The sequence below is a fragment of the Aptenodytes forsteri genome, unplaced genomic scaffold (genome assembly GCF_000699145.1).
Source record: "Aptenodytes forsteri isolate BGI_AS27 unplaced genomic scaffold, ASM69914v1 Scaffold255, whole genome shotgun sequence".
NCBI lineage: Eukaryota > Metazoa > Chordata > Aves > Sphenisciformes > Spheniscidae > Aptenodytes > Aptenodytes forsteri.
The window spans coordinates 9,255,337-9,281,098 of record NW_008794888.1 but is presented as its reverse complement, the minus strand read 5'-3'; the positions used below and the strand labels follow the sequence as shown (position 1 = coordinate 9,281,098).

Genomic DNA, 25,762 nt, shown 5'->3' with positions numbered 1-25,762 from the left:
CATCGGGACCGCCACTGGCGGAGGCCGTGGGGGCACTGAGGTGACTCTGGTGGGAGAGGGCACTTACCCCTCGCCGCCCTGCCGGCGGGCAGCGCCCTTCCGCGGCCCCTTCCCCCCCCGCCCGCGGCTGAGGTGCTGCTGGCGGCCCTCAGAGAGGCCTCTCACGCTGCCCGCCCCGTAGGGCCTCTTTCGGGCTGCCCTGCTGGAGCCCCGCGCTGCCGGCAGAGCCAGTCCCGCTGCCCGCGGCCTCGAGAGGCGACGTGAGGGAGCGTGGATGGGGCTTCCTCCATGTTTGTTTCCTTCCTTAGGGGGAGACTTGCAGCCCGAGGCGCAGAGCAGAGCGTGAGCTTCCAGCTGATGGTGCAGGAGCTGGAGGTTTGATGGAAGTAGTGGCGTAAGGACCCCACGCCTACACCGAAACAATTAAAAAGGGAAAGAGGCCTGAATCGATGGTATTGCGGGCCTCTCTCTGTTTCCTATGGCCAACGCACCCAGTGCGGGCCTGGCAGCTGTGGACCCCCGGGTACTGGCCTTAGCTGCTCAGGTCACTGAGAGCAGAGAACAGGACATCCCTCTGCTACTTCTGAAGTTAAAGGGTAATTAATACCGTTTCTAAAATAAAAGGATGAGGTAGTGAAGTATGGGCAGCCCTTCGTCCTTCTGCTTCCTTAAATACAGAAGGTTTTTCTGAATATTTCTGGCAGGGCTGGAAACTGTAAGGTTGATTATATGGCTTTTCCTGAGAGTGGTATTGAGTGGCATTTGGCTTGGCAACAATAAGGAGGAGGAGCTGGGGAGCAAATGGAGAGGAAGTCTTTTCTCCCTCTCAGCTGTCACCATGTTTGTAAGACCCCTGCTGATGTGGGCAAGGATCTTACACTTGGTCAAATGATTTCTCCCAGTGCTTTTGGGTAGAGAGCCGGAGTGGCCATCAGTGTTCAATTTTTAAGTCTTAACATAGAAATGCAATCACGAGCTCCTGCGTGACTCCCCATCTTTTCTTTTGCCACATAGCCACTGCTCATGGAAACAGTAGAAACAAGTTAGGTCCTGTTCTAAATTGGGATGTAATTATAAGGAAGCTATATGTTTCACAGTGGTTGTGGTTTTATCTGGCCTAGGAAATCATACAAATGAGCTATATCCCAGGTAATGTATGTTTTACTACTAAATGTGTAATGAAAAAATGGAAACCTAAGTTTAGCTATCCTTCCCAGTTGTCATATAATCTAACAAATGGATTGTAGTTGTAGGAGGGAAAAATGCTGACAAAATATTTTATGCTGTTAGCACTTTTAGAATTACCTTAATCCTGGCTCTGTGCACACATATTCCTCTTATGTTTTGGAAAAAGAAAAAAAAATCTTGCATATCAGAATCTTATGCTCCTCTTTGTCTCTCTCCTGCTTTCTTCCCACAGGAATTTTAAATAGTGCTTCCTTGGGATCTGAAGAATCCAAAAAAATTAAGCAAGATATATACGATTATGATCTTACTCAGTACTGCATGCTGGTCCTCAGACAAGACCACTCTCAACTGCGTGGAGGCTGGGCTACTGCTGCCCAGCTAGCAGAGATACTAAGGTAAAAAAAATTGCTAAGAAGTTTTCTTCTTGTTTTCTTTCTGGCCTTTCATCTTGCTCTTTTTCTTTTCAAGCTGTAATACGTTGGCTCCCATCCAGAACAAGGCTTGTTGTTCAGGAAAGGCCAGGGTTAAAGTGCAGGGAGCAGTCAAGAGCAGAGGGGTCAGGCATAGCCTAATCGGTCCTGTTTAATTCATTCGCATTGTGTTTCACTGAGCTGGGTAAACTGTTTAGTGGGAAAAGTTTTTGTGTTGGCTTTACCTTTTTTTGTGAACAGCACTCATCAGTGTCACGGTTCTTACCCAGTAATTGCTAATTTTGAATTGCAGTTATTTTAAAAAGTTTGTTTACTTAGATTTCATCTTGCAAAAATCTTCAGCCTGATTGACTCACAACTTGGCTTGACTCTGTTTAAATATCTATTTAATATACCTATTTTAAATATCTGTTTACATTTTAAACATAATAGAGGACACAGTTCATACAGACTAGATAACTCGATGTAGAGATATTGTGAGAATGGCATAATTAAGTTTAATTCATAGCTCGTAAATGAGACAACTTTAAACTAAAATCCCCAGTGATCCAATCTCAATCTTCAGTGTCAGGAAAAATAATAAGTTTTAAATTTTCCCCAAGTTGTACTTGATTTTGGCTTAACTAGGGAGCAAAATTCTAAGGCATGAAGCAATTAGGCAACCATCTCTTATTTATGCCATATCTGCGGTATGAATTTTTATCTGCAATATGAATTTTTAATGCCAGGAATTTCACTAAGAGATGCAAGATTTATCACCAGAGTTGTGTGATACTTAAATCATCCCCTATAAGCTATTTCAGTTTGCAGAGAAAACTGAAATTTATTTTAGCTGTGAAAATGTCCTTTTGTAACTAGATGAATTTCAGCTTCATGCCTAGAATTTACTTTCTAAGGGCTTTGGTAAGCAAAGCTTTACGTGTGTGCATTCACAAAAAGCTAACAAAGCCTAGATAGGATGTCAGAAAGCAAAATTCATAAAAGGTTAGGAAGACTTTTGTTGCACTAGTATCAGTGCAGAGTACAGAACTGAAAAACTTCCCAGTTGTAAAACGTGCAGTTTCTTGTAAAAAGTCTTCCAGAAATGACCGACATGTTTGTGGTGGGTAAAATAATAAAACTGAGATCTGAAGAACTGATTTCTAGCCCACATGTATTCCTCAGTGGAAAGTTGTAGACAGACTCGCTGAAGATTTTGTGGTAAGTGATTTTTTTTTTTTAATACATATTTTTGTTGCCTGATCTGCACCCCCTTCATCAGGTTTCCTTTATCAGGTTTTTGTCTACCTTTCTGTTTTGCCTTTTTTTTTTTTTTATCTTTCTGACCATCAGAGCCCTTCCCTAGCATGTGGAACGAGCCTGAATAGATCCTATGAAGCTAAAGGAGAAATGCTTTAAACTGAGACATGCTATAATAAGTAGCAATATACTTGCTGTCTCCAGCCTGCCAGTGATTCCTCTTCCTTTTGAGGCAGCTACCTTGGAGCCAGTCACAGCAGTTAACTGTGGTTCAGTGTTGAATTGTCCCATGCCAGTGAAGCATTTCTTCTCCGATGACGTGACATTCATTCAAAGCTGTTCAAACAGGCCCTCGACTATTCAGGTTGATTTTTTTTTCTTTTTTTTTTTTCCCATTGGAGTCATTGTTGTGTAGGACTAGAGGTGAAAGAAGATCCTGAGGAATTTTACAAGAAATTTCTTCCTTCAGCTATAGACAACCTGCTGTTTTTGGGAAGACGCTTGCAAGCACGATTTATCCGAACAATCAAGGTATTTAAATTTCATAGTTAAAAGAGCAGAGAACCTCTGTAAACTTTCCAAGGTTATGTATTGTGTAAGTAGGATATTATTCTAGGGGCACTGTATTACAAAAATTTATTTTCCAGAAATTACAGTCTTTTTTCTCATGCCTTGGAGCTTTGAAACTGGAATCTGTCATTGTGGAGCATTTGGTCCATTATGTGTGCAAAGCTAGTTTGTTTCCATAGGTTTGTTTAGAGAGTTTGGCTACTACTTTTCGCAAGTCTTAAAGACAGGGGAAAGGAATGCGATTATAAGTAGGATAGAAGAATTAGAGCAGTATGATAGAAAAAAAAGCCTTACAAAAGGCAGCATCCCAGTCACGGTAGTGTCTTTTTAACTTTGCATATAATTAGTTCAGTCTTTGTAATGGCTCTGTTCCCACTGCTTTATTCAGCTTTACAAAAAAGGTTTAGGAAGTCTTAAGACTTTAAATCAGATTTGTTGAAGTTTGTTTTGCCATACAATTTCTGCCGCAAAATTGGCAAAAAATTCCAAAAATGCTCACTGCTTCTGAACCTGCACGTTGGGAACCCTGAAGGCAGACTTTGTAGAATTTTCGGATTTGAACACTTTCTCACATTTCTCTCCCTCTTTGCAGAGAAGAAGGGTTTTGCCCAGCTAGGTTCCCTCATGCTTTTGAATGCATGATTTCTGAGTTCCAGAATCAAAAGAAAAAAACTCAACAAATGAAACCCATGAATAATTTAAATAACCAACCTCATGGATTCTGATAGTTTCTTTTAATATCCCCGTTTCCCCTTAGTATCTCATTTCTTGGCTCACTGGCTTCTTGCACTTAGTCAAAGTTTTCCTACGGAGTATTTTGCTGGACACCACAAACACAATCAATTCTCAGAAAGTATTAGTAGAGTAATGTATTTTCTCTTAGTTCACTGCTTTAGAAGTGCATTTAGTGCTTAAGAGGGAAGCTTCCTGAATGACATCCCAGGAGACTCAGGTCTTATCCGCAATATGTAATTTCCCCCACACTTTCTTATTATGTCTCAGCCTACATGCTACTTGAGTCATGCTTGTGGGCAGAGATTTCTTTTGAATGCAAATGCAGTCTACATTATAATTAGTACTTTGGCTTTTAAAACCTGTGGTCTCGGAGGTGACTGGGCACCCAGACTTGGTGCTTGCTCAGTGGAACTTTGGAAATCCCATTCTACCAGTGGAGATTAGTAGTTTATTATGCCCTCATTTGCTTTTTGCACAAGTCTTTGAAGTCAAGGGAAGCACTGAAATAGCTTTCAGAAACTGACCTATTGCCAAAACACAGAACAGATGATATTACAGCTTAACTTATTACTGTGATTTTGTATCTCTCATTGTCAGTAAGAACAAAATACAAAGTTAAACCATGACTGATGGCTAGGACTTACAGCACAGATCTAGGAATAAGACCTTCCAGAGTTTCATTTCTGGAAGCTCAATTAATGTGGGAGATACCAGGCCAAGTGCTTTATAACAACATTTGTCAGCAATGCAGCACTATCTAAAGCCCCTTTGCTGTTCACACACCAAGATTTTAGATTTCCAGTGGCCTGTGGCTCACACCTGGAATACAGACTCTAGACCATGTGTGTATGTGTGTTCACATATTAAAACCTGGATTCTTCCTGGTGATTTTTTTCCAGTCCAGTGTTATCACAGGGAAGCACATAACATAGTCTGTTTGGCAAACTGATCCAACTTCAGCTTAATAGTGGTTTCGTGTTTGCTCCCAGACCTGCAACTAGGAGGTGCTTCTGAAGCCTCACCATGCCAGTTTTTAGAAACCATTTTAACTGTGTCCTTGGCCACTTTGTACCCTTTTTTTCCTGTGCTCTAAGCTTAAATAATATCTTTCCTGCTTTGTGGATTAAATCTATGATGCATTTGTACTGAGCTACTATTTGTCTTCTTGGCCCTCCTATGCTATCAAATATTTTTTAAGGAGTAAACAAGACTTCTCTCTCCCTGTTACGATGTTTTCAGGAATGGATGCTTTTTTTTAGTATGTTTAGATTTTCTTGATTGATCTCTGGCCTTGAGACTATTAAGGATTTTTTTCCAGTCCAGTGTTATCACAGGGAAGCACATAACATAGTCTGTTTGGCAAACTGATCCAACTTCAGCTTAATAGTGGTTTCGTGTTTGCTCCCAGACCTGCAACTAGGAGGTGCTTCTGAAGCCTCACCATGCCAGTTTTTAGAAACCATTTTAACTGTGTCCTTGGCCACTTTGTACCCTTTTTTTCCTGTGCTCTAAGCTTAAATAATATCTTTCCTGCTTTGTGGATTAAATCTATGATGCATTTGTACTGAGCTACTATTTGTCTTCTTGGCCCTCCTATGCTATCAAATATTTTTTAAGGAGTAAACAAGACTTCTCTCTCCCTGTTACGATGTTTTCAGGAATGGATGCTTTTTTTTAGTATGTTTAGATTTTCTTGATTGATCTCTGGCCTTGAAGGACTATTAAGTTTTTTTTTTTGACTGGTTCCTACAGTTTCACCAGCCTCATTTGGGAATTTGATGGAGTTTTGGTCTCCAAATCCCTGAAGCATACAAACCTTCCCACTACATCAAGCTGAAGTCCTCAGTGGAGATACGTACACATGCTTTTACCTACTTCTCTTTTGTTTAGGATGAAGAAAAACAAGATTTTTTACACTGGTTCCAAACAGTAACTGATGCCATCTGCTGGCTGTTCGGTGGGCATATTCAACTAGCAGCGTGCGGTAAGGGAAAAGTAAACCTGTAAAACAGCTGATAATTTATTTATGGCAACTACAGGTATCAAGAATCACTCTTAAGCTAATCTCCACCTAGTTTTCTAAATCAGGGTAGATGTTAAATCAATCTCTTAAAGTAGTCCACTCAACAGAAACAGCAACATCTAAAATGGAAAAGATCCACTAAAGGGAAATACTAAAGAGTTCCCCTTCTAGTCTTTCAGAGACAAACTCTGAAAGTGTTTTCCTGTAGTTTCCCTTTGTAGTACTACAGCTTACAAAAATCAGATTTTTTTTCTGATAAGATACAGTTGATCTTTTTACCTGTGAGTGAGTGAATCCAGAGGAGGGCCACGAAGATGACCAGAGGGCTGGAGCACCTCTCCTATGAAGACAGGCTGAGAGAGTTGGTGTGAGGGTGGTGAAACACTGGAGCCCGGAGCCCGGAGAAGTTGTGGATGCCCCATCCCTGGAAGTGTTCGGTTGGACGGGGCTTTGAGCAACCTGGTCTAGTGGAAGGTGTCCCTGCCCATGGCAGGGGGGTTGGAACTAGAAGATCTTTAAGGGCCCTTCCAACCCAACACTTTATGAGGACGGGGCTTTGAGCAACCTGGTCTAGTGGAAGGTGTCCCTGCCCATGGCAGGGGGGTTGGAACTAGATGATCTTTAAGGTCCCTTCCAACCCAAACCATTCTATGATTCTATGATATGATTTTATAACATATGCAGAAATTTGACCAGAATACATTGCCAGCCCTGAAAAGTGGATAGACTTAAAAACAGATTTCTGAAGTTGTTGCCATGCCAGGAAATTTTACAAATATCTAACAAACTTCACTATACACTTCGGACCAAAATAAGCTTTCAAGTAAACCAATGTTAATCACACTGATTTTAAAAAGCAGAATTTGGTTTGTTTCTAATATAGAACAAAAACCTAAGGATCGTAAGATATGTAACTAAAAACACACACGGCCAGAAAAATTACTAAATATGTAGACAGTGATACACTGGAATAAAAAAGATGGTGCTTTAATGACATCAGTGGACTTGCATTAAATAAACCTGGTGTAACAAACTGTCAAAGTTGAAGTCCTTATCTTTTCCGGATATTGTTGCCCCAGTGATAATTCCACTGTTGTAATAAGAAACTGATACTAGTATAACATAAAAGGTTTTAAAGCTTTTATTCCATTGCAGCACCAGTGCCTGAGGGATTTCCAAAGGCAGAAAAACAGGGCTCAACATGTTTTTTGGATGTTGAAGTAGTTTACTTACTCCAGTAAGTTTAAGTATAAAAATTATAAAAGAGGGAGTTTGTTCCAGAAACAGAAACTGGTTTTATTTGCTATGGCTTATGTTCCATAATGAAGTTTATTTGTTTTATATTATTTTCAAGTCTGGTTCTGATTGTGTGATTTCTTGTTTGCTTGTTTTTGGTTTTTTGCAGTACTGCAAAATGATCACTTCCTGCAGTTGTTAATAACAGATGATGTTGAAACAGCAGTTATGATGATGTCTGTTTTACACAATATTTTGAGGGTCAATAGGTTAGTTGTTTTTATATCATTGATTTTTCTGAATTTTAAATTTAAAACTCAGTTCATTACTGCTTGGTAAAATAGAACTTCTTCATATACAAGAATTGTTGTGGGGTTTTTTTTCCCTAGTCTTTGTTGTAGAAATAGAAAAAATAGCTATTTTCTTTATCATGTTAAATTGAGGGAATGGGAATCAGTTGATTGAAACAGTAGTACTGCCTGGATTAGGTTGCTGGTCCAGCTGTCTGGGTATGTTGGCTTGCTGAATACCTGACATCTAAAAATAAGTCACTGTTAAAAAGCTTGTAGTTTGTAATTAACATTTCAATTCTGTTCCCCTCTGCCTTTTTTTTTTTCCTTCTTCTTTTTAAAGTTCTGTCTTGCTTCAGGTTGATGAAGAGACCCTTCATTCTGTTTTGGATGAACTTGTTTATAAGCTTTCATCTACCACCAATCCTGTCATAGGAAATGCTGCTACAAAACTGCTACTGTTGGTGGCAAAATTTTGCAAGCAGCTTGTGAAGTTACTCCCAGCTCGCTACAAAGGTTTGTAAACATGCATGGGACCAATCACTCGGCCTCCTCTTGCATTCACTGTAAAAATACAAAGATGGAGGTTTCCCATCTCGGTTCAATAACTATCCAATACAGATGGAAACTGCAGTGCTGTGTTGGTTGTTTTTTTCATTCTCTTCTGTTCATTTTCATTGTAGTTTAAGGTGCCGCGCCTCTTTCTGTTTCCTAGATTTCTTTTCTTCTGTGTATTGAGGACTCTGCATGTGGCAACTTGTCACTTAAAGCTGTTGTTTGTCGCTTCCAACCTGATGGGCTTTACTTCTTTCTATGTGATGTTCTGCATCTTTTTTCCTGTGCAGGTTGGATATTGAGAGATCCTAGTAGCAGGGTGCCTGTACTGCCACAGTAAGAGCCGTGTGTCAGACATCTGCCAGTCTGCTAAGGCTCACTAATCCAGAAGCATGAAAGTTTTACTTAAAGCCGACTTCTGACCCTGGGTGTTACAGGTCTGCTTATCTGATAGGTGCTGTTCTGTAACTGAGGAGCTGACTGTCTTTTGATATCCAAGTGGTTGGAATGAACTCTTTCCAAGAATTGATGAAATGAGTTTATCGTTTTGTCTTGATGCCTTTAGATGAGGAGGCTGAATATACATATAGTTTGCTCTATGTTATTCATTATTTAATGAGGTGTCCCATCTAATGTTTCTGTCTCTAGCCTAGCAGGGAGCTCCAGGAAACCCCTTTGTCCTCTGTCATGCCCATGGAGACTAAGAAAGAGGCTTTGGTGTTTGCCAGGTCTCTTATATTCTGGATGTTACTGATGGTCAAAACTACTTCTGAGCAGCCTCAGTCCTTTGGGGACAAGGACAGTGAGAAGTGGGTATGCTAGACAAAAAGGTCCAATTCCCTTTTTTTACACTTACACTGACCACTTATTAGGCGGTACCAGCCAGATAAATTTCTGGACCAGATGGGCAGCTTTGCCACCCTTATTGCCTGCAGAACTGAGAGAGGAGGACTTCCTTTTGGTATGAAATTAAGTATAACGTGCCTGAGGCTGGTATCACATTGCGGATTCTTGTGAAGCTGCTGTGATGGTCTGATTATCCCAGCTGTAGAATGCTGGCTTGTCTGAAGAGGTGCAAGTCTCCATCAAAGGATTATGTTTTATTTTGCTCTAGAATCACAATATGCCACAGTCATTTAGAGACTCTTCATCTCTTTTCTGTACACGTTTCCTGTTTCCACTAAGAAAAAAAATACCTTTTTTCCTCTTTTTTTTTTTTTTTTTTTTTAAGTTAGAGTCCTTATGTTAATTTTCACTCAGGCTTTGGAATCCTTTAGATAGTTTGAGGAACAGCAGCAACAAAGAAAGTATTACAGCATTTCCACCATCTGGCCATCTCATTGAATTAACTTGGCTTCACAATGGCTCAGTCGTTGCCAGTATGAGGTACTTCAGTGTAAGCTTTCTGTCAGTAAAGGCAGGCTGATGGAGGTGAGGACATCACCTGAACCTCACATCTCCAAGACTAGCACAGTGTTTACATCAGGTTTCCAGGAGGGCATGGTCCTTTTGTCTGCATGGGTTGGCACATCTGAGAGACATACTTGAGGTACTCCCTGTCAGTAGCTGAAAGGTGCATATGGCTGTGTCGTCTGTACAGAAACTGGTAGATGGTTGCGTCAGACCCACAGGACTTCTGTGAGGGAACTGCCTTTTGTAGCCAGACTACATGCTTTTGCAGAGCTCAGGCAGCCTTAGGGCACCCACTGACTCCATTTGGAATCTTGCCTGTCTCTCTCCTGAAGTGTTTAACCATCATCGTCTGTCCAAAATGGTGCGTGATAGAACAGAGGTGCCGTTTCTGTTTGCATGAAGAACTCTGGGCTCCGTATCCAGATCCTGTAAGTATATACGAGTGTTGGAGTTGCCCAGTGTATGAATATGCTTATGGACAATGATTTGAAGATGGAAAAGTTACTTGAATCTGCAGTTCTTCAGGAGGCTATCCAAACACGCCTACTTCCTGCCCTCCTTCCTTTTCCCTCCAACTCTCTGCAGAACTCTCAAGCTCTGGGATTTTTTTGATACAAAGCTAAAAAGCATGTGTGGCTGTCTACTTGTGTCCCGTGCGCAGCACAGGGAGTGTGTATGTGTGTTGTGGGGGTAGCACACGTGTGCTTTTTAGCTGCTGCGAATCTAAAAAGCTATTTTGTCTCAGGGATTGGATGCACATGTACTCACAGTTAGATTATGCTATACAGATAAGACATCAAAGAATTCCAGTTATAAATAAATAAATTTTATTATGAAAAATATGAAAGCGGTGCTAATAAAACCTAGCACTTGCATGGTGCTTTACATCCTTTTAATACCTTACAATGACTTACTGATAAGACAGTGAAAGTACATTGATGATTTAACTGCCAGTTACGTAGACATCATAGATAGTGACTTGGACATACAAAATTACAATTGCCGTGTAATACTTTTCTGTGATGGTTGGAGCACCAGATATTCATTGATAATATTCTACACTGAAACTCAAAGATGACTGATGGTGTTCAGCTCTAGTGTTCCAAATCAGATTTGATTTTTTGACTTGAAAATTGTTATTTTGAAATACTGAAAAGAAAAATCCACCTTAGCGGTATCACATGCTTCTTCTCTCTCTCTTAGGATTAGAAGGGCTTTTAAGTAAACAGTGGACTGGCAAAGGATTTGACAGGGATCTCAGTCAACTCTTGGACCTGCTGTACTTGGAACAATCCAATGGAAAAGGAGAAGTGCAGGTGCTGAAGTTTAATGAGACTTTTGTATGTGAAATTCTAGTTACACGTGATTTATATATGTTTAAAATGGATTTACTCTGTAACTTTGTTGATGCTTTTCAAAGCCTGTGTTATTTTTTCACTATATTAATGGATTTTTAAATTTCCTATTTACTAAACTTTTTTCCCCTCCATCATTTTTGAAGACAACAAGAAATTGTCCAGTGATTAAGGTATGGGACTGTGACTCAAGAGATTGACTTTCTGTTGCAGATTCACCATAGATTTCTATACAACCGTGGGGGGGGGAATACTAGTTTTGCTAACTACAAAACAAAAATAACTGTATCTGCTTTTCTCACATCAGTGTTACAAATTTAGATCTCTGAATTCTAGGCAGCATTCACATTAGAATTAAGTCATATAGAGAAAATGTTCAGTAAGAACACCTTCTGGGCTGTGTTCCCAATAAAAGAGACAATGTGTGTTTTATGAACTTAGCAAAATTCTACATGCAGGTTTCTCAGAGACAATACTTTAAAGGAAATCAGAGTTATGTTTGTAGAGACCTGCTTTCATCTTCAACAGCGCAGGGTGTTTTGTGTTGTTTTTTGTTTTGTTTTTTTTTTTAAATCCATTTAAGAATAGAATTGATTTTTTTTCATGTTTGTTGCATTTCAGTGACTTCTGATCATACTGCAAATGTAACATTTCTCCTGCTGCTAATTCTCCAAACTTGTCTCTCTGTCCTCTCTAGTGTAGGTATTTTGATTGAATCACCATTTGAAATACCAAGTGCTTCAGGTGTTTTAAATACAAATTTCTAACATCGATTAATGCAGCTAATATATATATTTTATATTTGTGCTGTAGATTCATTTGTTTACCACAGAGAGCATCAAATGTAACATTTCTCCTGCTGCTAATTCTCCAAACTTGTCTCTCTGTCCTCTCTAGTGTAGGTATTTTGATTGAATCACCATTTGAAATACCAAGTGCTTCAGGTGTTTTAAATACAAATTTCTAACATCGATTAATGCAGCTAATATATATATTTTATATTTGTGCTGTAGATTCATTTGTTTACCACAGAGAGCATCAATCCAGATGATCAGATTAGCTGCCTTTGGAGCAAGTACAAGTGTCATGATAATAACTGTCTTATAGGACCTTAAATTCCCCATGCTGTTACAAATACTGAATTTTGATGCATCTGAAAACTGATGTTTTTTGGCCAAATGTTGAGATTGTTCCAAATATGCAAGCAGTAATAAAGTGGGTTTATATGCAGGGAAAATATTCTACCAACTGCTTTATTAATTTCAGAGGCAGCATCAAGCAGCTTGTATAATCCAGGCTACGTGGAGGGGATTTCAGACAAGGAAAAGGCTGAAAAAACTACCCCAAGCAGTGACCACTTTACAGAGAAGCTTCAGGTAAACAGTATGGCTTTGTAAAAAGCACTAAAGAGAAGAATCTAATAAGGTTTGGTTTGGTTTGGTTTTTCTCAGGTCACAGAGTCACAGGAAAAATTTAGGTCATCTAATCCAATCTCCTGCTTGAAGTAGAGCCAGCCTCAAAATGGGATCCAGCTGCTCGGGGCTGTATCCGGTTCTGGAGGTCTCCACGGATGGAGATCCCACCATCTCACTTAGTCCCTGTCCCGGTGCTGCATGACTTGCCTTGTGAAGAATTCTTCCACTACAGCCAGTGGGAATTTCCTTGTTGCAGCTCTTTACCATTGCCTCTTGTCCTTCTTCTGTGCACCTCTAAGAGTCTGACTCTGTCTTCCCTTCCTTTAGGTAGTGGAAGACAGAAATTAGATTACCCTTCCTTTAGCCTAAGCAAACCCATCTCTTCACCTGTCTTTGTATATCATACATTCCATTGTATGGGGACAAGCCCTAATTGTCCCCATCTGAACAGTCTCTATCCCTTCAGTTTGTCAATATCTATCTTCTACTGGGGGCCCAGTAGAGTGTGGCCAATATTCCAGGTGTGTCCTCAAAAGTGCCGAGCAAAGCGAAATAATAATCTTCCTTACCTGCTGCCTCTGCTTTTGCTAGTGCAGCTCACAAAGCAACTAGCCTTTGTTACTGCAAGGGCACGCTACTGGCTTGTGTTCAACTTGTCACCCACCAGGAACCTTTTCATTGGAGCTGCTGTCCAGGTAGTCAGTGCCCAACCTGTCCTGGTTCATGAGGTTATTTTGTACCAGATGTAGAACTTCCCATTTGAACTTCATGTGCTTTCTATTGACGCATTTTCTGTGTTTGTGGAGGTTCCTCTGAGTGTCAGCCCTGCCCTGCATGGGAGACTGTGATGACAGCCTTGATAAAGTCAAGGAAAATGACATCCACTGCTCTCCCCTCATCCACAGAGCCAGTCATCTCATCACGGAAGGCAATCAGGCTGGTCAAACATGATTTGCTTGTGATAAATCTATGCTGGCTATTCCCATTCGCTTCCTGTCCTTCCTGGAAATAGCTTCCCTGAGAATTTGTTTCCAGGTCCAAGGGCATAAGTTTGGGCTGACCAAGAGCTCCTTCATCTTGAAGATGCCTTTTTCCAGTCAGCTGTTATTTCTGAAACATAAAGGTAATGTAATGCCAATATGAGCTGTTTCACTACAGATTCTTTTAGCAAAAACATCCAAACAATATGCTTTTACAGCAGTACAAAACTGCCACTTCTCGTGCCAAAAGCTCCAACTGTCCCTTTCCCAGCTGCCAAACTTTTCCATGAAAAAACTTACTTCTATAATGCTTTTATATGTTTTCAGTGTAAAAATTTATGGCATATGGAAAACTAAAAGTGTGGCACACTGTAGCATGGGATTGCACTAAATAGCAGTAGAAGATGATGTACTGGTGGTAGAACAGTTAACTGGTTCAGTTAACTTGACACAAAATTCCACCATAAATTGAATGTGGAGCTGTCCTGGAGTTTCTAATCTGCCATGCCAGAGTGCTACAGAAGCCAAGGACCATAGTGCTTGCTCAGTGTAGTGCTTGCACACTGGAACTGGTTGCCCAGAGTTGTGGGCAACATGGTGGATGCCCCATCCCTGGAAACATTCAAGGTCAGGTTGGATGGGGCTCTGAGCAACCTGATCTAGTTGAAGATGTCCCTGCCCACGGCAGGGGGGTTGGACTAGATGACCTTTAGAGGTCCCTTCCAACCCAAACTATTTTATGATTCTATGATTAATATTTAAAATCATTGACTCTCAGAAGTGGAGTCACTTCAATGACCTAGAAATAGTATCCTCTGACTTGGAGCACGACAGAAGAATGAAGCTACGTAAATAATGCTTGTCTTACTTGAAGTAGGATTTCAGCAGTAATGGTAGCATGTTAGGCTAACTCTTTTGAGAAATTTAGTGTGAATTTAACATAGGTTAAGGGATCTAAATCAAGTTCAGACTCCACAGCAGATTTTTTCAACCTTTTTTTGCACATGTTGAGACCTACCATGTCAACACTAGATCTTAGAAATCAATTAGTCAAATCATGTTGCATTATGATCAAGGTGTTAGAAAGCAGACAGTTATGATTTGTCATCTAGACTGGTATTAAGAAGATATTAGACTATCTAGGGTGTAATCTTTAAATTCTGGAAGATTTGCAGGGAGAAGCAGTGTGTCTATTGACGGCCAACTTGGCTGAAACACCAAGAATGACATCCTTGTCACTCCTTTTTACTCCACCATACCCTTTGAGCCAATATTCCTGCCCTTATCAGGCACCTTGCAAGCCTGCAAGCCAAAATCATAGCCCAGAAAACTTGGATGACGGGCTAAGACACAACATGGTAAAGCAGAAGGCAGAAGGGAAAGGGTGGTGAAGCTATCGGCAATCAACAAGCTACTTGACTTTCTTGTGTCATATTTTCAGTATTGTAAGCGTTAGTGCATGCCTCTTAAGTAGTCCTTGAGTCATTTAAATGGACTTTTGAATGTGTTTGTTTAATATTGAGAGGAATGGAAATGTATTCTTACAGTTGTGTGTTCATGGCTCAGTCAGTGCTAATGTACTGAGTACGATATCGTAACTGTACAGCTCCAGTGTTGGTTTTTTTTTCTGCGTAGGTCAAAGCTGCAGTTAGTGTTATGCTGAAAAGTAGTGTTTGGAATACTGTAAGCATGACTTCAGAAAAACTTTAAAGAGGACTTCTGAATTTTTAACAGTCAGGGTTTGGTTATATTCACAGATTTATTTTACAAGTGTGGTTAAATACTGCTGAGGTTGAAACTCCAAACTTGGCTCACCTGCAGCTGCAGCGGAAGATCTTAAACTCTGCAAGTTATAAACTTCTGAAACTCTGTGGTTTCAGAAATGTCTCCTCGGTGCATATTAAAGCCTGTAATCTCTCCTTGAAGTTAGTTCACTGTTACATAGCTAATTGTAGAACTGTTAAAACGGCAATAATTTGTATTAATCGTATCAAAAATCAAACCATTATATATATAAAGAGATGATCAGAGGGAGGCTGATCTGTGCCATGAACTGTTGAAGGAAGCTTGGATCTTATTCTGTGTGTATTTTGCTACTGTTCAGAGGCATTTCCCTGTCACAGTGTGGTCTTGTGCAAACAAATATGTGTTATCATTAGGAGGAACAGAGAATGAAGAAGAACATGTGTTTTGCAGACTACATGGGAAAGAATCAGTATCAAAGAAACATTTAAATACTTGACGGACGCTATTGGTAGTTTCACAGATGCACATCTGAGAAGTTCATGAAACATTCTTGTAGTTTTCCACCTAGTGGAGCTGATAAAAATTTCTAGGGAGAATTATCAAGAAAATGTCATCAAAAGTTCTGTTTGATCCTGTGACATCATTCCACTTAGAAGTATAATATGTGCCTGCCTGGATTAAAAATGCAAAGATTTACAGCTCTAATTTGCAGAAATCTGTGGGCTAAAAACCTCTAGTTTCCTTGAGACTATTCTGATGTAATCACATATATCATGATCTGTCTCTGTAGGCAGATGTGTGGGCACGCTTCAAGTCTGCATTACTGTCATAAAAGGATTATGGTCTCTCAGATCGTGGTGGAGGCTGTTTTATCAGTTAGGGCCAGATCTTTAAATCCAGAGCATCTCTTTTACGCAACAGCTTCCATCCCATCTTTCCCACCCAGCTGCGGAGACTGAGGAGAAAGTATGGTTGGTGGAAAAATTACAACTCAATCTATACTAGCGATGGGAAACACACAAATAACTCAATAGTACTGTGAGTCTAAAGGTATGTGACATGCAGCAAAATTGCTGGACATTAGTTCTAGTCTACGGCCTTTTTTTCCCCTTTCTGGCACCCCTTATGCCTGTGCTCTGTCTATTTGTTCTCTTTCCTGGTGCTTAAGGTGCTCCTTTCATTGTCCCTGGAAAAGTGCTAGAGGAGAGCAGAACTCACGGCTGTAGGCCCAGTGGGTGTACTCAGGTCCTGAGCGGGCAAGTGATTTTGCTGCAATAGAAGAGAAGGAGTCACATCATTACCTCATTGTGGGGTAAACTCGTAAAGTCTCAAGCATTAAGCTGCTAATGAGGTCAGGTCCATTGGGATGAGAAGGGGTAGTGAAGGGGGGGGGAGTCCTAGCTCACAGCTCCTCATGCTTCACTGAGACCATGTCGAAGTGGTCTCAGTAATTATTATTATCAATACATCAGTATATTTAGTATTAATATATTAGTTTCTATATTAATGTTAGTGTATATAATCGATATACAGCCTGTTATTAGCTTAAACACTCCAGGGCCAGTTACAGAATTTTCAGTTGTCTTATCTGTGAAACGTCTGCTGGGGCTTTTCCAATGCCAAGCACAGCGGGGCAACATCCTGACATCAAATTACAACAACTAGTACAGATCAAGAAGAATTTGCAAGAAAATTCTTCCCTAGTATTCTGTTAAAAAAATTGATGGAGAAAATCTGTCACTCTGTATTTCCTGGAGAAAAAAAACCCTTCAAATTTTAAAAAGTGAACCTTAACAGCCAACATCCTGATCTGCTCTTGCAGTTGGTACAGAAATAATAGTATGTATTATGGGAAGCAGGTGCCATGCCTGCTGATGGATGCGCTGGAAAAGGTGCATACTGGAGTAGATGGCTAATGTTGCTTTACCTCTTCCCCAGATGATGGAATCAAACCTGTTGTTCTAGTTCATGCTGGCTGTGAATGTTCCACATGGAGCATTGTTCCCTTCAGGGTCCTTAGAACTTTATCCTAAGTAAAAATATATCCTTTGATTTGATGTCAGATTGAGTGACTGGCTCAGAATTTTTCATGGCTATAGATAGTGTGGTAATTTGCTAGCTTGCAGGTGATTTCTCGTTGCTTGGTGTGGTTCTGCAGCCAACAGCTGGGCCAACAGCAGATTATTTTGTGGATTTCCTCCCTCGATGCGGGACCATTTAACACAAAGAGAGAGAGATGCTTTTAAGAAATGTACAACTTAAGCTAATTGTTAATGTATTTGTGTATTGCAGAGCTAAACGGGAACAGGAGCTGCAGCATTTAAAAAAACAGAAGGAAGATGAGGCTCTAAAACTGCAAATGCAACTTCAGAGACAGAGGGCCATGAGACTCTTCCATGAACGACAGCTGGCCTTACTGGAAATAATCCATGCCAGTATGATTTATATTAAACTATATCAGAAGATTAAGCTGTCTGGGTCTCCTTAAGAACAGTTTCCCCAAATATTTCCTAATCTTGCATGTCTGTTTGCACTGTAGTCTTACTGTCTCTTCTCCTGGCCCAATTATCTGACAGAGAACATGCTAATTCTGCAAGGGCTCAGTAACTACTGGTCAAGCTCTGCTGCCTTCAAAATGGTGCAGGAGAAAGGGAGACCAGTTTTCTTGTATTACAAAGCCCCATTTCAGCTACAAGTCTCTGAGACATGGCCCACAGCTAGCGGACCTTGGATGAAGAGGGGTTTTTAACTGATAGCACCCAAGCTTTGTTTGGTACTATCTAGTTTGAGGATTAAAAATGCAAATTGTTAAGAGATCCCAACCCACAGTCTTATAACTGGATTTTTGTTACATTTGTAGGTCAGGTAAATAAGTACATGGAGGAAGTGGAAGGGAAATCAGCATTAACTATTCAGAGATTCTGGCGAGGTTATAGAGCAAGAAGAAATTTTCATCAACAGAGACAATTTCTTAAGGAGTATAAAGCAGCTGTTGTCATTCAGAGAGCAGTAAGTATATATACTTTGTTCTCACATTAGGTAGGACTGAGTGGATTACTGCGTTGCCTCAAAAAGCTCTGTTTATTCTCTTATTGTCAATGTAACCATAATTTATTAAAAATTATTCAGAGGATGATAGTCTAGAGCCACAAGTTGGTTAGAGGGGTTAAACCTTGCATAGGTTACAAAGTCTGATACGGTCTTGTAACTAAAATGTAAGAGCTGCTGCTTTGAAACCTAAGGTTGGAATTTCACCACACTACAGATGAGTCACTAATTTATTATGAGCGTTCTTACTTACTATTTCGTATTCCCGCTGACCATTGTATGTTGTTTTTTAGCATCATATCTAAATTTATGCTTTAACAGATGCAGTACTGAAACATTTTTCTTTCACTGATTGATTACAAACAAAGCAAGAAGACAAACTGCCTGTCTGTGATTGTCATATTCTCGTGTTCTTTACAAAGGCTTGTAAATTCTTGGAAAAACAAAGAAGGAGGAGACCTCTCTCTCCTTGGAAAGATCCCAAGGGACTGACTGATGAGCAGAGACTAGCTTTGCAGCAGAAGGTGGATGACTACATCAAATTGCATCCGGTCTGTTTCTTAGTCATTTCATAATTCACATTAATGATGCAACATAAAATACTGTAGGGATAAAATATATTCAGCTTCATAAATTCTGATCAAGATAATCCATGTGAGGTATGCATGTGTTAACCCGCTTGTTTGAGAGCAAGGTACTAGGATATTGGGGATTTTGACCATTAATCTAATAAAAAAGGTCAAAGCAAACTGTAATTGGAAAATTTATATACTTGATGACGGATAGTTTTGGAGAGACCTGCAGAGGAAGCAAAATTATTAAGTTAACAATTAAGAACAGCATTTGCGTTCCTTGTTTAGACATTATTCTGCCCCCAAAAGATTTAAAATAACCAGCTCCTAATGGTAATAAAACTGTTATTTTCCTCCAGGCTTCCCAAATGTCAGAAGAAATGAGTAAAGAATTACATATGCAGGCCCAGGAAAAGCTGGCACAGTTCCTGTTGAGGAGCAGACTGGATCAGAGAGCAGCACAGCGGAGAGAGACATTACTGGCTCAGGTCAACACCGATGTGGAGCTGCTAATGAGTATGTGACTGCTCTGGTCATAGCTTTGATTACTGTTTGGATTAAACTAATTTAGAGAGAAAATTAGAGGGAACAGTGGTAAAGCCTCATTTCAAAACTGACATATCTTTCTTCCTTTGCCATATGCCTTATCTTGAGATTCAGGCTTTGTTAGAGATTATCCAGGTGTTGCTATAGGTTATAGGTAAGGATATACACCTGCTTTTCAAGGAGCAGCTTATTCCTCTGCTAGAAGTCTCTGTCTGATATGTCCACAGGAAGAGCAATGGCCCTGTAAAAGGCATTAAAGTTTCTAAGAAGGGGATGTCATACAACCTCTTCCTCTACATTTGTTTTGCTCTGTTCTGTTTTCTTGTGTTGTAAGTAAGCTGCTGGTTGAAGCACTCTCACCTCCTCCAGATAGAGGGAAATCTTTGAGCTATGAATTCCGAGTCGTGTTTTCATTTTTTCTGGCCTGGCTTTATTTGAAATGGAATTCACTATTGTGCTATCTTAATTCCCGACAAATAGCCTGGAGTGAAAGAGCGAGAATAGCAAATTGCAGCCACCAGAGAGCACCCAAGCAGGACAAAATTCAGCAAGTTACTGAATTCCATTACTTTGTCTGTCAGGTGCTGTGTCACTGTAGCTCATTGCTCCCTGACCAGGCAAATCAGCAACATGCTCTTACAATGTGCTGGGTCCCCCAGGCAGGGAATACGCAGTGCTGCTGTGCCAGAGTGGTGGAAACACTACACTGATGTCACCCTGTGCCAGGAGTGCTGATCCAGCAGTAGCGACCAGGAGATCCTCTTTCTGTTAGGTCGTAGTTTCACAAGAAGTCATTTTGGTGGATGCCACCGCTGCACCTGAATGAGGTAGTCCTGCTTTCCCCCCTTCTTCTCACTCCCCCATTATGTATTTATTTTTTTCAGATTAGCCTTAATTTGGATTGCTTCTCCAATCAGGTTTATCGTGCAGCCATAAAATTGTAATGCCAGCATGGGGAAAGGAGTGACCTAGGACAGTGGGAAGTGGGAGGGTAGTGCTCCTTCTTTTTTTGTTTGAAATACTCATAAAACCGCAGCATAAAAAACAAAATACAGAAAACTGTTCTCCTTGTTCTTACAGATGCTCCAGGGTTAGCAGAGACCACAGGAAAAGATCTTGATGTCTTTATGAGTCGATCAATCCCAGTAGCTACCAAGGCAAGACAATCCCACAACACTATGCTGAAATACACTCACTGGCCATGGTGGAAGAAGCTTGGAGATGAGTTTGTGGAGGACGATGTCATTCCTGATGATGCCCTAAATGCAGAACTGGGAACTCTGTTTATTGGTGGAAGGAAATCCTTTTAGGTAACAGGCAGAAGAATTTCTTACTCAACCAGACCCATACCTTGCACTATGCATTTACTTGCGTGTGTTTTTAAGGAAGGAAAACACTTGAATTGTAAGACAAAGCACTGAAAAAGACCAAAGCCTTATTTTAGTGCATTTTACTTATTAAGAATCTCTTCCTGTACATCAACAGTTAGATCCCATTGATTGTGCTGTTGCAAATAGAATTTAAATACTGTAGTATTGGTATTTTGTAATTTGTATCACTTTAAAAGTAAGTTCATAACCTTTGGCTTTTCAGTTCTTATTCACACTCGGATGTGTAAAGAATCACACCATTGTAAAAGCCTGGGCTTTTATAGCAAAACATTTTATCAGGTGATGTGCTTTGAGATAAAGATGGGTTCAGAACAAACCAAGACACCAATAAGCAGTCAAGCAAGGTGGTGCTGGTGGCAGGCTGGGTGCTTACAGCAGTGTAGAACAGCTAACTCCACTTAGCACAGGCAAAGCTTGGCCTGAGGAACCTCCACCAGCCTCTTGATAGCAACAAGGAAAAAAACATGGGGAGGAAAAAAATGCCAATATTCTTGGATTATATGTGTTTTCCTTTAAAAGCATGCTGTTCTTTCCACAGCCAATGCAGTGCATTGTAACATGGGTGCAGTCCAAACTGGGATTGTGGCCTCAGTGTGACCATCTGGACCATCAGCTCTGTTGTCTTAAACCATGCAGATGCTGTTTAATCCAGAAAGATCTCCAGCACAGGGCCTCTGCAGTCACTGTGACCCGGTACACAATAAAAACCTACAGTCAAGGGCTGAAGGCTGCTGCTACTGATGTGCCCAGAAAGCAAGGAGAACTCAAGGCTGCAGCTAGTGCTGTAGCTGCCTGCGCTGTTTTTTAGGCAAGAGGCCCAGAGAGTCTTAAGAAGTAGATCTTACCTCACTGCAGAGGAGGAAGAAGTGCAGTGATTTCTGCCAGTTGTATGTGGGCAGCAATACTGGTTCAGCATGTTTGTTTTCCATTCTCTCTAGAAGGTTTTGAGTTTTAATTTTAGTGGAGATGGATGGAAAACAAATAAATAGAAGTAGTGGGCAGAAGCCCAAGCCCATTCAGATGCAGCTGATACATTGAAATTAATAACTGGACAGCTGCCAAGAGGAAGAGCTGTGCTCTGTTATTTTATTTTTTTTTTTAACAGAGCTGTGATTTGGAAGGCACTGAATTGGCTCTCAGTTCCTTTCTTGGAGAGTTAACTGGTGGAACAATCCATTAAGTATTTGCCAGGGCACTTGCATGTGTCTGAGTTACATATTGTTCTGCGCAGCCCTGCTATTAGTTTTAGGCTGTGCCCATAACAAGACAGGTGCCCTACAACCACCAGAGTGGAGGGGCTGAGGGGCAGTCACCAAGTGCTCCAGGGGATGGAAGCTACCCCCCAGCAGCTGCCAAGCTCTGGCGCTGGAAAAGGCCCAGCGTCTCTGGGTGAACTGCAGCAAGCCAGCTGTTCCCTTGCAAATACATGGGTCGTCTGTGCACATCATAGTCCCCTCTGCTGTGCAGCCACTGACTCAAACTATTTTGAGACAGCAGCCTCTGCTGTTACGTTTATTCCTAATCATCCTCGTTGTAACAGCTCTTTAGCGCAGGGGGATGTTCACAAAGGTGCTTTGCTTAATGTATTTTATGTAAAGAGATGAGCCCCCCGGCCAGTGTTAAATACCAAGTAAATTATAGAGTCATCTTACCAAAAAGCCATTTATTGTAATGGTGATGGCCTCTGCCACTCACTGCCATTGGAGTGGATAATGAACTCCCCCTTTGGAATATGCACTTTGCTGGATAACGCTGTTTTAAGTGAACAGAGAGCCTGATGGAAGGTGCAGTCTTGCTGGAGGAATTCAAGTTGCTGGGTCGTTTATTACTAGCCCAGCAGCGCAAATTCCCCCGCCCCACCACTGCCCCAATAAAGAAAAATGCCTCTTCTTACTTTGTGCTTGTCACCAGGAGATCTCGGTCATCTCCATTTTACAGACCAGGGAAACCGAGGTGAGAGCGCCATGAGGGAACATGCCTATGGCCATATATAACTGTATAACCTGTCACTTGTTCCCGTTACTGTCCCAGGCAGAGCAAGCCAGAAAGGAGCTACTGCAGCATGCTGGGGTGGAGCTGGGAGATGCTCTCAGATGCCAAGTTGCTGTGGCCAGCTTGGAGCCTGGGCCCGGCAAAAGAGATCCCCGAGCTCCCCTGCTGCCCCCCCTTTGCTCACAGGTGGGAGAGATTTGGCATAGCTTGGCTCATCCTCTTTTCAGGTCGTCCTGCGCCATGCGCAGGACATGTTGCTGGCGATTTATTTCACTGCAGCTCCTTCTGGGATAAAATACTCCTGCCTGAATAATGGGAACAGACGTAGACAGCTAAACAGAAGCCACCTCCAGTCTGCTACCAGGTGAACAGTCCTGTCTGGGTTATACCATCGCCCAAAAAAAGACTGTAGGAGAGGCCGTGAGCTGAGATGGGTCCAGTTCTGCTCCTGCTTGCCACAGACCACAGGCATGCCCAGAAAGCTGGGAGCTGTTACTCAGGCATGAATGCGCCGCACAGGTGGTCCAGCGAGGTAGGAAAAGGGGCAGAATTTGGTCATGCCCAGCAGATCCTGCCACTTTGGATAGCAAGCAGGCCTGCTCCGGCAGCCTGAAGACAGACCCTGCTCGCAGCGGAGGAAGCGTGGGGGTGCCCTCCCCCACTGGTGGAGTGACAAACCTGGGGGGGCACGCTGTGATGTGAGGAGGGGCAGAGGTGAAGCTGGAGCTGCAAAGGCAGCGGTGCTCGGGTCATTAAGTATTGATGCCATCTAAGCTGGCCTGTGGGGGCGATTTAGCTGAATTGCAGGTTTCTGTTGCTGTGATAAATTGGACCAATTTGTCATGTGGTTTTGTTTCTTCCCTCCCTTAAGTAAAGCTATACAGGAGCGTTAGTGCTACAGCTTCAGCAGCAGCAAACAATCTGGAAAACAAAATCCTCTGACGGATATGGATAAAAAAGAAGGGACAGTGACTGTTCTGCCGAAGGTGCCACCAGAGGCATGGAGCAGGAAGAAGGCAGCAAAAGGAGCAACAACAACAAAAAAATCACTCAGCCCTTTCAGAGCCAGAGACAAAGCAGTGTCCTCTGCTGGCTCCTGCAATTGACGAAAACTTCTGTTTATGCAGACAGATACTTTTTTTTTTTTTCCCCCAGCTTTAGCTGTAACTGGACTCGGCACACAACAGGATGCTCATCTCCAGCAGAGACACAGGCATGCGCTTGAGACTACGCTGCAAAGTCCAAGGGCGTCTCCTGGCCTTTCAGACTGGCTGTAACAGGAGCTCTGAGCTGAGGACAGGAGATAACCCCAATGCGATTTCACCTCTTGCCTCTGAGTCTTCTACTGCCGATTTCCATGGGAGCAGAATCTGGTACAAACATCTGCTCTCCACTGCAGAGTGTCACATACATCAAGTACAAGGAGAAATGAAAGCTTTCTCTAAGTAGCAGCATCGGGGCTATTGATAAATTAGCATGCATCAGAAAAGGAGGCAGCTCTTTGCAGGGAGAGCTGTAAAGATCATCACAATTGGTCTCCAAGTTCTCCTTATCATCTTTCTTTATAGCACAGTAACACTGGGTCATCCTCCAGGCATCCTTGCGTACAGTGAAAAACTCTATTAAAGAGATTGCTTACTAAATGAGCGATACATGGGCCCAGATTTACCAAGGGGAACTAAGGGACGTGTGCCTCCCCTCCCCTTTTTCCTGCCTTCCCCGCAGGCAGGGCTTGCCTCCCCTCCCCTTTTTCCTGCCTTCCCTGCAGGCAGGGTTCACTCTGGCTGCCTTCTTAGGACAGAAGGGGAAAGCCTGGCAGGTGAGGACCAAGGTCAGGACACCGCGGCTCTAGCAATTTTTCCCAGCTGTGCTGGAGAACTCCTCTGTGACCTTGAGCACATTCTGTCTCTGCCTCTGTCTTTTCCTCTCTCAGATGAGGCTTAATGAGGAGGTTTTGTATGTTGCATTTGTAATTTGTAATTCCTCCTTCGGTGGAGGATGCTGTGTGAGCCCAGTGCCACTGAAATCCCTTTCTATCTAAGGTGAAATGGGAGTTTGACAGGCCCCAGAAAGAAAAAACATTTGTATAATCAGATGAACACCCAGAAGGAGCTCAGGGCTGCCATGCTATTTATGTCTCTCTGAATTCAGCTTCTCTCTGCAGAATTCAGTTCTTCTCTATTTAATTATGTCCTCAAACAGAAACTGGCTTTACCTATACTTGATCACTTAATAAAACCCACGAAAGCAAGCAATTCTGATCAGGGAAACTTCATTTAACACATCTCACCAATCCAGAACCTGCCTGTTTGGAACAAAATGAACGTATACGCATACAAGACGGATAGTAAGACCCAGCTCAATCTAGCATTACATGGTAAGAGCCAGTGAACTGTGAAACTTAATCCTAGAAACAATCAAAGCAACCATTAAGTTTGCCAAGTCCTTACCCTCTGAAAGGGAAGAGGCGTTCAAGCTGGCACTGCTACCCCTAAAATGAATGGTGAATTAAAATAAAATAGTTGCAAATGCAGGATACAACTCTGTTCTATGCTCAGGAACAGGATAAAACAGAGGCGTTACCATTGCCTTGGCTTTATTCTCTGAGCAGCTCTGCTGGTTCGAGCAAGATTGCCCGTCATGTCTAATAGCCTCTGAAGGTTGATAACAGGAAGATAGTCACAGAAGTCACCAGAGCCATGCTTGCTTCAGGACAAAAGAACATGCAATCTGTGACCTTCCGAGGTGGTCAATCTAAAGGATATGGATATGGAAAATGAGGGATCCCAAGCACCGTAAGAGGAAGCCGAGAGCTAACCCAAATCCCAGCTTCCTCGCTGGTGTCTCGGAAGCTGCCAGGCACGCTAGACAAGGAGGGGAGCAGGCGGGGGGGGGGGGGGGCCCCCCCGGGCCCGGGCCGCCGCCCGCCCCCTCCTGCTCTCCGTCCTGGCCGCGGCGGTGCCGTCGGCTCCGGCGAGGGGCTGGCAGGGCTGCCACCCTCTCCCCTTCCAGCGGCGCAAGCGCTCACGAAAGTCAA

At 42.0% G+C, this 25,762-nt stretch overlaps 1 protein-coding gene across 1 annotated transcript; it reads left to right on the top strand.

The window, feature by feature from the left end:
* Positions 1-314: 314 nt before the first annotated feature.
* Positions 315-20,918, top strand: IQCB1 (IQ motif containing B1). Its single transcript, XM_009274984.2, has 13 exons — positions 315-596; positions 1,421-1,583; positions 3,260-3,389; positions 6,054-6,147; positions 7,592-7,691; positions 8,056-8,228; positions 10,884-10,996; positions 12,302-12,411; positions 17,469-17,611; positions 18,037-18,185; positions 18,647-18,775; positions 19,156-19,312; positions 20,423-20,918. Exons 1-13 carry the CDS (start codon positions 479-481, stop codon positions 20,650-20,652), a joined length of 1,809 nt encoding a protein of 602 aa, XP_009273259.1. The 5' UTR covers positions 315-478; the 3' UTR covers positions 20,653-20,918.
* The last annotated feature ends 4,844 nt before the right edge of the window (positions 20,919-25,762 follow it).